The sequence below is a fragment of the Eurypyga helias genome, unplaced genomic scaffold, assembly GCF_000690775.1.
Source record: "Eurypyga helias isolate BGI_N326 unplaced genomic scaffold, ASM69077v1 scaffold41242, whole genome shotgun sequence".
Taxonomy (NCBI): domain Eukaryota; kingdom Metazoa; phylum Chordata; class Aves; order Eurypygiformes; family Eurypygidae; genus Eurypyga; species Eurypyga helias.
In genome coordinates this window covers 1-12,656 of record NW_010236175.1, presented here as the reverse complement: position 1 = coordinate 12,656, position 12,656 = coordinate 1, and the positions used below count along the sequence as shown (strand labels likewise).

Here is a 12,656-nt window from a genome sequence, read left to right as displayed (position 1 = left end):
GGGCTCCCCGCGCGCGGTGGCCCTGGCCGGGACAGCCTCAGCCTTTGGCAGGCCAGCGGGACGTTTCCTTCTCTTCCCATCGCAAGTTGTTAACAATTCCTCCTCCTCGGGCCTGCGAAGAGGTTACCTTCTCCATTTCCCATCCGTCCCGGCGCTCCATCTCCAGCCACCCTCCTCCCGGCCCGCTCATCTCTTTGGCCTTGTCACAGGCTCTCAGGGACACGGCGTGGAAAATACACCGGAGAGACTTCCAAGAGCAAGAAAATAAGCAGCAAATTAAAATAGTAAGGTGCCAGGAGCCGCGCAGCTCTGGATCCTCAGTCACCAGCTGCCCTGTTTACTCCTCTCATAGTTCCGCACGGAACCTCACGTTCCCCGTATTTCCACAACACACATTCCATTAGGAATTTTTCTCACAAGTGAACGTCAACAAAAAGAGATCAGAAGGAGAACTGATCCCGCCCTGCACCCAAGGGCCTGTTCCTGCTCCCCTTCTCCTACACCAAAACCTCCCTCCGACAGGAAAAAGTACAGGCTGTGTATTAGCGTACCTACTACTACAGACTGTTGGGACATTCGTATTTAAACACACATGGATTTCCTTCTCCTCGGCCACAGCTCCCAACAGGAACACATCCTTGCCGGTACATCTCTAACTCCACATGGATTTCCTTCTCCTCGGCCACAGCTCCCAACAGGAACACGTCCTTGCTGGTACATCTCTCACTCCCTGCCATTTGTGCCACACAACACGGCTTTACGGAGAAGCGCCTGGCCCAGCTTCACACATCTTTATAAACACCAGAGCCTGTTTCCAAAGACGCACGAAGAGCACAAAGCAAACCGTAACAGATCAGAAACCGAGTTCCAGGACCGTTACCTAATCCCAAAATTTCCTTGCCAACACAAGGGGATAAATAAGATTGCAGACAGGCACCCTTGTCCTCAAACGCCGAGCAGTAACACCCATATAATAGAAGTTCAGGAACCTTCCCTGCTACCGTGCCTCGTGTTGCCAGGAATTACAGCTCATGAGCGCCATGCAAGTGGAATGGAAAACAGGATGGCTCTGCTGCCAGGGAGGGTGGGCATTAATTCCTGGCCTCCCAGCGCAGAGGAACTTGTGGAACATCACTTTTCCCTACCAAATGCCAACAGAACAAAATAATCTTATTAGCTAATCCCAATCATATCGGACTCCATCCTTCTTCCCTCTAATTAATCTTACCTTTATACTCGTCTTCAAAGCCAGGACACTGGACTTGGAAAGAGTCTGGAAAACAGGCTTCTGGAAACTCAGGACCAGATAATATCACTAAACATACAGGACCATACCTTGCTTGAATCATGGAATGGTTTGGGTTGGAAGGGACCTTAAAGATCTTGTTCCAACCCCCCCTGCCAGGGGCAGGGACACCTTCCACTAGACCAGGTTGCTCCAAGCCTCATCCAGCCTGGCCTTGAACACTTCCAGGGATGGGGCATCCACAGCTTCTCTGGGCAACCTGTTCCATTCAGGACCCTGCTGCTCTACAACATAAAGCTTATTCTTCCTTGGATCCAAGTGAGCAGGAGTCAGGAAACCAAGACACTGAGAGTCTGAAGAATTTGTTGTTTTGAGGAAGTTCAGTGCAAAGAGGGGAAGCGTGGGATGAAATCATTTTCTACATGATACTTAACATACATACTCAGGACATTCATACTTCCTCTTTTGGTTTCCTTTTGAGGAAGATAGAGGCTTGGGGAAAAAAAAAAGGGGGGGGAAGGGAGTGCAAGACATACAGCCACAACCACGTCTCATTCTGCAGCTGTATGCAGTACATCGGTCATGGGTAATGGAGTGGCGGAATACTTCTATCTACGTCTATTTTATATCTCTTTATTGCATCTTCTCTGCAATAAATCCCTCCCTGCTTTTAACATGGGGAACGTCAGGTACTGTGCCTTGAGAGAGGAAGGCTCCTGGGAGATCTTCTGTTTCATGGCAGGCCCAGTATTTGCATATTGGGCCTCAATGCTTTTTTATTACTTTAATTATATTTTATTGTGCACAACAACATAATGACAGTAACAATTAGCTGGAGGAAATCCTAAAGAAAAAAAATACAGGAACAAGAAGGAAACTTAGGCCCTGCTGTAGTCAATTGACATGTAATTCAGTGGAGTGACCGTGATTGACATTTGCCAAAAATTAGCTCAGTACTGCCAAAATCAGCATCACAGAAAACTACACCGATGTCAGAAAGGAAGGATAAGGCCCTAAGCCACATGGTTCAGTAGCTTAATGCTTGATCACAATGGGCTGCGTTCACATGTCAATGTTTAATGCAACAACTGAAAAGAAAGAGCAGTGCTAAACCAATTCAGAAGTAGACTCTGAAACCATAACCACTTCTCTTTGCTGCAGATGATGGTTTTGCTGGGAGCTGATTGCATACTTAGGTTAACAGGGATGCCTGCTGATGATACTTCTGCTGCCTGGACAGTTCTACTATGTGAAATCCAGGGCAGGGGTGGAGGGGGAAATCAATAAGCAATTATACTGTGCAGTACCAATTAAAATAGATTTTTTTTTAAGTCCTCACTTAGCCCGAATGTACAGAGACTGCTGTCACACAGACAGGGATGCTGTGAGTGGAAACTGCTTGGTAAGCTCATCAGTCTATGACTCCAGGGCAAAGCACCACTGTGCGGAGCAGAGCTACGCGGCTCGAGTACGGAGGACCCTGGAGCGAAGCAGGTTGAGTCCTAGGAAGGAGAACTTCTTACTCTGCCCTAAAGGACGGCAGAAGAAGGAGCGCCCCTCGGAGATGCCTTCCGCGCATTCCCGCGCAGGCAGGCTTGCAGCCACGACTTGCCTGCCGGGCAGCCCCAGTTTTCCAGCCTCGCACCCGAAGCTCGCTGAGGAGCTGTTGCCATCTCCCGGAATATCCTGGTATGGCACCTCTGGCCCGAATCCCTGCCCACGGCAGGGGCACTGCGGGGCCCGGCTCACACGCTCGGGGTGCGCTGATGCGGTCGGACCGGGGGTCCATCGGTAGCCGGTATTCCTCAGATTCTAGGTATGAACGAACAGCGAACGGAATCATACTGCTTTGAGGAAAACGTCCCTTCACAACATCTCCGTTAGGACAATCAGCCGTTACAGCAGCTGAACTGGGAGTGCAATGGGTCTCCTGCAGACCATGGAATGGTTTGGGCTGAAGGGACCTTAAAGCCCGTCCAGTCCCCGCCCTGCCATGTGCAGGGACACCTTCCACTAGACCAGCTTGCTTGTGTCAGGACTGGGATAAGCCTGGCTCTGCCCTCAAGCTTAGAACAGCTTAAACCTTCCTGCCTTACTGATTTTCGTAGTGCCCTGTAATTCAATCCAAACTCGGCTAAGCACCAACAGCTGCTGCTTAGTTCAGCATCCTTCAATCCCAGGGAACGGCTCTGGCATGAGTTTTCCGAGCCAGCTGAGATTGTGCGTGGGATTTTGTTATTCGCCGAGATTCTACTTTTGAGAGAGCTGAAGATAGTAATGATACCCTGAATCAAATCCAGACACGTGTCTGTCTCCTCGCCCATCCAGAGAATTTTCTAGCCAGGTGCTGATGCCAACCCGCTTCAGCGTGATGTGGATGCAACCTGCTTCAAAAAGTGATAGGGCTGATCCATTTGCCACTAAAGGCCGTCTGGATCCAACTCTAATCTGAAAAAACCCCCATTAATTTATGCTGTAGTCCACATGCCTATTCAAACCCTTACCATTTCATCTCTTAAAATAGGCACCTGATTTGCTACCTACAGACAGGCACCTCATTCTGCATCCAGTTCACTGGAAATGCTGGAAGTGCATGCAGGGCTGGTCTATGCTTTTAAGTCACTTGCACACAAATGAAATACTTTGCTGACTTTGCTGAGACACAGATAGCCTAATCTATCAGAGCTTCTACTGTGACAGCTTATTACAGTTCCTAAATCAGGATAATCCACATGACAGTAAGCATTTTTATAGCACTAAGCTTTCTTTCTATATCAGCATAATTAAAGCAGCAACCTTTGTAAGGACAGATGAAGCTGCTATACATTGTCATGAGTCTTTCTTCTTGCTCTCTGCTAGAATCAATGTCCTCTGATTGGCAGGGGGATTAAAAAAAAGTATGTTATTAGGGGGTAAAATCTAAAAAGATGGAGAAAACAAGATTTCTTATCACATTTGAGGATTATCGGTTACACTGATAGGACAGATCTTAACCTTCTGACAGGATACACAATTCAAACAACATAATGCAAGCATTGCTGAAAACCTGTACCTTCTAACATTTGAGAAACCGCAGGAACCAACACTCGGTCATCCCCTCACGAAATTAACTACCAGTAAACCGTTCCTACTTTGCAAAAGCTTTTCCATACGCTTTGATCTGCTGAGGTCCTTCTTAAAGTAATTTTCTAAAGATGCCTCATGTGGCCAACTTATCAGCTGCCAAACTCTCTCTGGAACCTGAGAGAAACGGGACAAAGCCAGCCAAACGTAACACCTTCTCTTACACAGAATTACTAGAGCACACATTGAAACTGACTTGGAGAGAGAAAAATGCTGGTATTTTGGTATAACCAAAGAAGAGTTGCTCCTTGGCCAGAAATTGCTTATGCAACACAAGGCTAATGCTGACTGATTCTCTCAGTCTCTGAAATTTGATTTCTTTGGAAATGGCAGCAGACGTGTAATTTTCCTTCCAGCCAAGCTAGACAAAGTCTGCAGGAATCAGGAACGTACCCATGACTTCCATGAAGGTTAAAACATTCTCTCATATTTTTTTTGTCCAAGAAGCAGATCAGCCAACAGCCCTGGTATTAGTCTAATAGCAGATTCCAAAGACTTAAAATGCTATGCTTTCACATCAGCGCTTGGACTACTGTTGCAAGGGAATAGAGTCTTGAATATCATAAAATTGCAATTTCTTCAAATACAAATCAGCAGTTCAGTTAGAAAAAGATGGCAGAGGACTGTAAGAGGAGCTTAATTCTATAAAGCTCCACTGCAGGATCAGCAGTAGAAACAAAAGGCAGGCAGCAGGGAAGGAATGGCTTTAAAAGAAATACTGGGAAGATAAGTAATGAAATCAATTGGGGGGCAGATTTCCAGTCAAAGCACATTTGCCCATGGACTTAAGGCATATCATTCCTGAAGAGAAGAAACTTGGAAGACACTTGCAGCTCTAAAGCAGAGCTTCGGAATGCCGCTGTACTTTATTTTCTGCTCCTGGACTACCTCAGAGGTTAAACAAACTCCCAGGATAAATTACTGCAGTCCCCGAGACCACTTGATCGTGCAGCCAGGCAGCCTGTAGAATATAAACAGGCCAGCATCTCTAGAGGGCTCAACACTGCACAGCTGCTCCCCAGTGCTGGAGGATTTTGAGGTAGATTTAAGGGTTACATCCAAACAACTAAATTGGCTTAACTATTTATAGAAAACAGACTTTTGGCATGCTGGACCTCTGGTAAAATGCTGTGACTATAAGCAAGGCAAACAGCTATTCTTTACCAGCACAACACACAGAGCACTACATTCAGGTCTTTCCTGCATGTGGCTTGGCTACAGTTTCGGAGCTGCTGGTACAGGCCAGGCAGGGCAGGGCCTTTCTTGCATTCTGCATCTGTACTGGTTCACAGAATTCCTTGTTGGTGCTTGGGTCCCCTACTGCAATCGCTGAAAGCATCCCTGAAAGACATGTTTTCCCCTCCACTTACTTTACAAACATCCTTTGAAGCAGAGCTTTTAAAGAGGAGCGCACAACTTCCTAAATCACTTTGACAAAGCTCTTCTGTGTGTTGGTCCCTTTCCCAGTGCTAAGCTATTGCATCAAGGGCAAAAGAAGTCCCTCTGCAAACAGACCTAAGCTGTGCACAGCATCCTCCTGGCAGCTCGCACGTCCCACAGCAGATGATGTGGCAGAGTGAGTTGTGCCCAGCGAGCTCTGGGATGTAAACAGAACATGATAGATGCAGTTCCCATCAGCTGCACAGCCCTGCAGTTTCTCCCCAGCTCTGAATGAAAGCAGCCCCAGCACATAAGCAATGACATCACAGCTGGCACGTGGAGAGACAGACTAGCACCACTTGGACCCCAGATTAAATCCTGGCACAGTGCTGACTGCCTCATCTCTACAGCTGCAAGTACCCCCACGCAAGGCAACATGAAATAATGCTAAAACATCCTTTTCTTCCTGTCAGACTTTCCAATGAAGCAACTCCTAGGCAACACTGCTTTGTTTATGAATGAGAAGAGCTCATGGTGTGGAAACAGGGGAAACTCTTCTGCTTTAGCACGCAGGGCATGTAAAAGAAAGGAAACATTTTTGCTCCATGAGTTGCCTGAGGATAGGTGCATGAAAGGCCTGGGAACAAACGCTATGGAATAAATGCACTCTGCTAATAGGTGCTTTCATGCTGTTGACTGGCTGAAGAAATACCAAACTACTAACTTTGCAAGGAGAACTCTGCAAGGAAAAGTAGCTTCTCTGACTGTTAACATGTCTAAGAAGCAATAATGGTGAAAGCTGTACAAGTTGTTGGCTCAGTCCCTAAAAAGTGCCATCACTTTGGTCATTTACACTGGCAATACCAACTCATCCAGCCATACACAATACAACTTCAGGACTGCATCCAAAGAGAGAAAGCAAATTCTTCATGTAATTAAATAATCTTTATTTTAGAAAACATAATACAAAGCATCTACACCATTCACTGGTGGAACGTCAGTTGCTATTACACAGTAATTCAAACACAAGTTATTATTTCACACTAGTTCTGCAGTTTCCTTTTACAATTTGCTCTAGCCACTAGGGACTAGCCTGAGGACAGGTCCCACCGTGTGCTCCACAGCTTCACAGTTAAACTACTCCTTGCTGGGTGTGTGATTCTATGCTAGAGCCTACTAGTCAGGCTACAAGGCCTTGCTCTGAGACATCGTTGCTAGCTCTGTCTCACAAAGCCATTCCTAATTGCTCTCTTGTTTTCTGGTGCTCTTGTTTAACAAAGCCTCAACACTGATCACAGTGCCTTACCACTTCCAACCAAGGTTCCTCCCAGTTCACAGAGGCCCACTGAGTCATTAAGCGCGTTATCTTTCAAAACATCTTCACACAAGGTGTTTCACAGATACGTGCAGTCACTAGCTGACATCCTTTTTCACTTGGGCACATATGGGCTGCACAACTGCCACAGAAGGCCTGTCACCATGCATTAAGCTGCACACCAAACCTCACTGGAAGTCAGAGTCCAAATCATCAGGACTGCTCAGGAAACTCTGCTTGGTGGGCAAGTCACCAGCTACACTGAGAAGCAAACAGGCTGTTTTCACCTACACTTCTGCAGGATTTGCTGCTGAAAGCCCTTATTCCTTGGTCAGGCTGGCTGCTGAAAACTCTCCTGGCTTCAGATTCATCGCAATCCTTAATAGGGAAAACCCACCGCACACCCTTTCTTCAACTTGGGAGTCCACCTGAACAAGAAGCAGCATGGCTGATTTTATGTGTAGCTTACTCCTTCTGACTCCTACCCGTAAACACCACTGCAAAACAACTTGGTCTCCTGCTTTTGTGAGACAAGCCAGATGCTGGGAAGTGCCATGTTCAGGTGACAAAGATGGGTCATAGTGAGAAGTGCATCACTCAAAGCAACAGCACAGCCAGACACGGACCACCAAGAATTAATCAAAGGTGGCTTAATGTTAACAAATGAAAACGCCCCACGAGGTAGGTAATACTGTACCCACATAATAAAGTGGGTAAGCTGAGGCAAAAAGGCTCCTTGACACGCCCCACAGCAGCAGCAGAGCTGGGAAGAACCAGCAAGCCCCAACTAGCCCTTCCTGTCTCCCTTGAAGGCTCACTAGTCACACCACCATGCTGTGCAAAATGAGTCAAATTTCCTTTTAAGGACCAGCTCACCCATCAGTTGGCTCTGCTAATCTCCAAGTGCTTTGGGCTCTTCAGGTCTTTGGCTGCAACAGGCAAGGCTCGCTGCAGAACTGGCACTTAAGCTGCACTGGAGGCCTGGTGCTGAGGCTCAAAATAAATGATCATCATAACGACAGCAATAACACAGGAACAGTGCTTAAGAACATACAGTGAAATAAACACCAGGAGCTGCCAAGTGGGCGACAGTTTTTCCCTGCAAACGGGACCAGATAAGTAATGCTTATTTCTTCTCCCAGTCAGGTGCACTTTTTTGCTTAAAAAAGACTAGTTTCTGTGCCTCTCACTTCTCTAATTATTTGGTTGTAAAATAAGCCTATCTTACCTTATAAATGTTCATTTTATATGCTCTTTTATAACGTGACACAGATGTAATCAGCAGGACAGAATTGAATTCAAAGCCCAGAGGTCAAGGCATCAGTTCAGATGAAGGAGAGTCAAGATTAGGTCCCTGGCTTGAACAGGGCAGTGGGCAGATTTGAAGCTGGGTAGCTATTCCACCTTAGCCACCATGTTTTGAAGATGCACGCTGGCCACCCTTCAGCTGGAAATCCCACCTTGGGTCTGGGGAAACACTCTTGTCAAAACTGGTATGTATGGTCTCGGGAAAAGACATCAATGCTAGTTTCAAGTGGTTTTCAATCATTTTTCCTTAGAGCTCCAAGACATTTACCTACAGCATCCAACTATGCCCAAACACTGCGAGTCTCTGGGTTCAGATACACTGTTCTTAACCTGGGATGACACTTTGAAGGCGAACAAAAATACACAGCCCTCACGACACATCAGGTTCTGGTCCCTGTTGCCAAAAGCAGCAAGTACAGAGCATTTGCAGATCGCTGCAGTAAAACACTCTGCATCTACTGTTCTTATTTTGGCAAGTTAGTTACAGCTTGGGGAGGGTTTTTATCTGACAGCCTCAAGACATGCCGTTCAGCCTCAGGCTGGCCCCACACTATGCCTGCATTTGGGCCAATAAGCACAGCAGAGAGAATTCTGCACTCAGAATCAGGGCTTGGTCCATCAACCGGAAAACCACTTACTGGCAACTCCTGACAGGGCTCCTCCTAATGGAGTGTTGGTTCCTCAAGGAGCTAAAAGCAGGATTTGGTAGGGGTGGATGGAGTTTTAACAGGCAGGGATGAAGAAGAGGGGAAAAAAGTCAGAGAAGCGTTTCACATCGGGGGCTGCATATTTGGGTGTATTCACAGAGCACCTAGCCCTGCAAGGCGCCAGTGCTGATGAAAGCTTCTGGACACTACTGAAAAATAAGTTATCTGTATGTTATTAAATAAATTAGAAAGGGTAGGAAACAACGACCTACCTAAAATACTCTTCTTTATCGAGTTACACTCTAGCTCAACCACCAAAATTGTTTCTCCCAAAGGAAACACAGGGATAATGAACAAAGTGCAGATAACAACCATCATTTTGCATGTATATAGCACCTCTCAAGTAAAGATCTGAAAGTGCATAACAAAGATGGATCAGGTCCATCACCCCCAATGCACAGATGGGGAAATTAGGCACAGAGTTCTGAGTTACGTGACTTGCCCAAGGTCACATAACAAGTTGGTGGAAGAGCCAAGAATCCCAACTCCGATGAAACACTAGAACACGCTTCTTCCTAACAGTATGAAGAGTCACTCTAGCTGTCTAGACTGTACAGAACACTGAACATGAAGATCTAGTGTTACTTTCTCCTCTCTTCCAAGACTGTACCAGCGCTGAAGGAGTTAGCCACTAACATTACTATTTACACCTGCACTACTGGACTATTTATGTTCAGTCCATAAAATTAGCCCTTCTTTCACTCGCATCATTTAGCGTACACTTACGTACACACAGAGCCAGCCTCTGCCAGGCCAAACACTGCAGATCCAATGAATCTATAGCATAGCTCCATGGATTTCAGTGGAGTTATGCCAGGGATAAATTTGGCTCCAGAATTGCTAACGTGTGTTGGCTCCTCTCTCGACAGCGGCATTTCAGGCACGATCCCCTCCTTGCCAGATCGCGAACTCCAGGAAGTCTTTACTCAGCATCCAGTCAGTGGTTTTTCAAATGTCCATTAGTTTTCAAGTATAACTCATCACTCCTCCGACTCCTCCAAGCGTGGTACTTCTTCATGCTCTTCCTCCTAGCGAAGCGGCAGATGCTGACCATGAAAACCCAGGAGACTGCGTACATGATGACGCCACCCAGCTTAATGTACCACCTGGGTTTGGGAGAAGCGAGCTCACAGTACATCAGCCAGGCCCCCACTCCAATCCGCACCCCAGTGAAGAGGACCACGAAGAAGAAATCCACCACATCACCTGTGAAACTGTGGTAACATCCCATCTCCTTCAGGAACCAGCGGGCCTGCAGCAGCGGGTTAGTGATCTCACTACCAAAGATGACGGCATTGACCTCTGCAGCTGACTCCCCGAGTGCCAGTGACGCTGTGATGCCCAAGATGCTCACCAGATGGTGGGCCAGCATCAGGGCACCTTCTGTCTGGAAGTACACACACCAGCAAAGGTCAAAGAGGAAGTAGCCCAAGCTAAGGCACAGCACGTGTACCTGAAGAGTCGTGTTTGGTGATCCTGGAACACAAAGACACCAGACAGAGCTTTAAAGCGTGGAGCTAACAAGCAGGCTGGATCCAAGACAAGGAAGGGGTATCCACCTTCAGCAGTGGCAGGCTGGTATTAGCTTGCACTGATCACAGCTCAGCTGGAGAAGCCAGACAAGTCACAATACTAGAGTTGTGAGTCTAAGAGCTGCACACACGTAATGGCCACACAACGTGATCACACATTCTGCCAGACTGCAGCTGCGGAAGGCCATTACACTAGCAAAATACAGTACCAGTCTCTACATCTCTCTAGTACTTTTCATCCCAAAGCAGCTCAGATGTCATTAAAATCATCACTCCTCAGATGGGCTGGGATACTGAGGTGGTAGGACAACCCCACTTTGGTTTGGAACCATCACAGTGGGTGCCATCACCCACTGGGGGGATCTGGGACCAGTTTTCATTACTTACCCGGGTGACTCAAAGGCCAGGGACCATCAATAAAGCCAATGTAAGCAGAGAGACAGGTAGCAAGGATGCCATGGGTCAGTGTGACCAGCCTGCAGCTCCACTCATAATTCCGGTGCTTGTAGCGACGGCAGAACCAAGCATAGAGAGAGAGCCAGGCAAGCAGACTGCAGGCTACCCGCAGAGGCAGGGGGAAGAGCATCCTGTCACAGGAACGGAAAGACAAAACGCATCAGTAGCTCTATCCTTTGGCAGTGTTAGCATAACCCAGTACAGCGTTTCACCTGTAACCATCCCAGTATGAGTGTACAGTGCTGTTTCCTGATGGTGTTGCTTGCTCCTGATGATTTTTTCTGCAGAGGAACTGCCCTACCTCCCCACCTCCCCTGTGCTAGGCACTGGACGCTCCCTCCTCTGCCATTTGTGAGGAGCGAGACAAGGTGAAAACCACTTAACTCTCCCAACAGCAGACTTCATTTCATCTCTTCCGGCACCAAGACCACCAAAACGTTTTGATACAAAAGCATTAGAAGCTATACGTGTAGTAACGTTTTTCAGCAGTATTTCTTTTATACACCTTCCCTCATTCACTGTGCAATACAGAATCTCTCAATTGAGCAAAAAACATACTGCCAGAACAAAATTATAGCACATAAACACTTGTGAAGGATGCTAAAAGCCCCCCAAATATGTAATACTCTAACATGTACATCTCATTCATATTTATAGTTCCTCTCCATGAAGAATAAGATATGTCTCATGACTCCTGAGCATTCAGGGAAGTGCATCAAAAGAAGTTGATTCATGCTGGGACAGGTGAGTTTCCAGTTGTGAAATAGCAAAAGCGCCATTGGTCCTGCTGGCACCTGCTGACACGCGCGCTGGATTCACACCCAGGGCTGGGGAACACCAAAACGGCTACACGTGACAAGGAGTCGGAGTCACAACGCCCAACCTTCCTGTTCGGCCTGTTGCAAGTATTACCAGGAATGACTTAGGAGGCTGAGTAAACAAAATCATTATGATTTAATGGGCCTTGGGAACACGGGGAGATGAAGTAAGGATGTGATTAACTGCTCTGAGCAGGTGTTTCCATTGGCATCCCTTGTACTTGAGGTCTGTATGCATTCAAAGTCAGGGCAGATAAGGCAGGAAGAATTCTGAGACAAAAGGGATTGGCCAGCTGGAGAACCCTGGCAGAAGGAAGAGGAATGACCTTTTAAACACTGTGAGGTGTTTTCCACACCTACTCCTGAAAAAGGTATTTCTCCATCACCTGGAAAGAAAGGAGGCGACTATCATCCACTTGCATATCAAAGCTCAGTATCTGCCATGAGCCTATGCAATATACATTGCACCTGTCCCTGCACACTGGAAAGGGCAACAGCCTTTAAAAACAGTCTTAATTATATTATTGTTTGTACCACCGGCAGCAACGGGATTATGAATAAAATCAGGCTCTACAGTAGTTACATGTGCCTAAAAATCTAGTCCAGAACAGCCCTGCTCTCCCTGACAGAGATTAAAAAGGATATCACCTCCAGCACAGCCCCGTTATTTCCGTTTTTGCTTGTTTTTCATGAGAACAGGGAGGAGCCCCGAGAGCACTCCACGGACACAACCTGCCCAGCCGCCCCCAGCCTTCCCCTCCGGGGTGCAGC

The 12,656-nt window shown here is 47.0% G+C and overlaps 1 protein-coding gene across 1 annotated transcript; it reads right to left on the bottom strand.

Annotated features, from left to right (window-relative positions):
- Window positions 1–10,016: 10,016 nt before the first annotated feature.
- TMEM136 (transmembrane protein 136) lies at window positions 10,017–11,197 on the bottom strand. The gene is made up of 2 exons (XM_010146994.1): window positions 10,999–11,197; window positions 10,017–10,555 (listed from the first exon to the last, which is right to left on the bottom strand). Exons 1-2 carry the CDS (start codon window positions 11,195–11,197, stop codon window positions 10,017–10,019), a joined length of 738 nt encoding a protein of 245 aa, XP_010145296.1.
- Window positions 11,198–12,656: the final 1,459 nt, after the last annotated feature.

Coding starts and splice junctions, on each gene's coding strand:
- TMEM136 (XM_010146994.1), bottom strand. CDS start 11,197: ATGCTCTTCCCCCTGCCTCTGCGGGTAGCCTGCAGTCTGCTTGCCTGG. Junction 10,556..10,998: donor CTGGCCTTTGAGTCACCCGG/GTAAGTAATGAA, acceptor TTTGTGTTCCAG/GATCACCAAACACGACTCTT.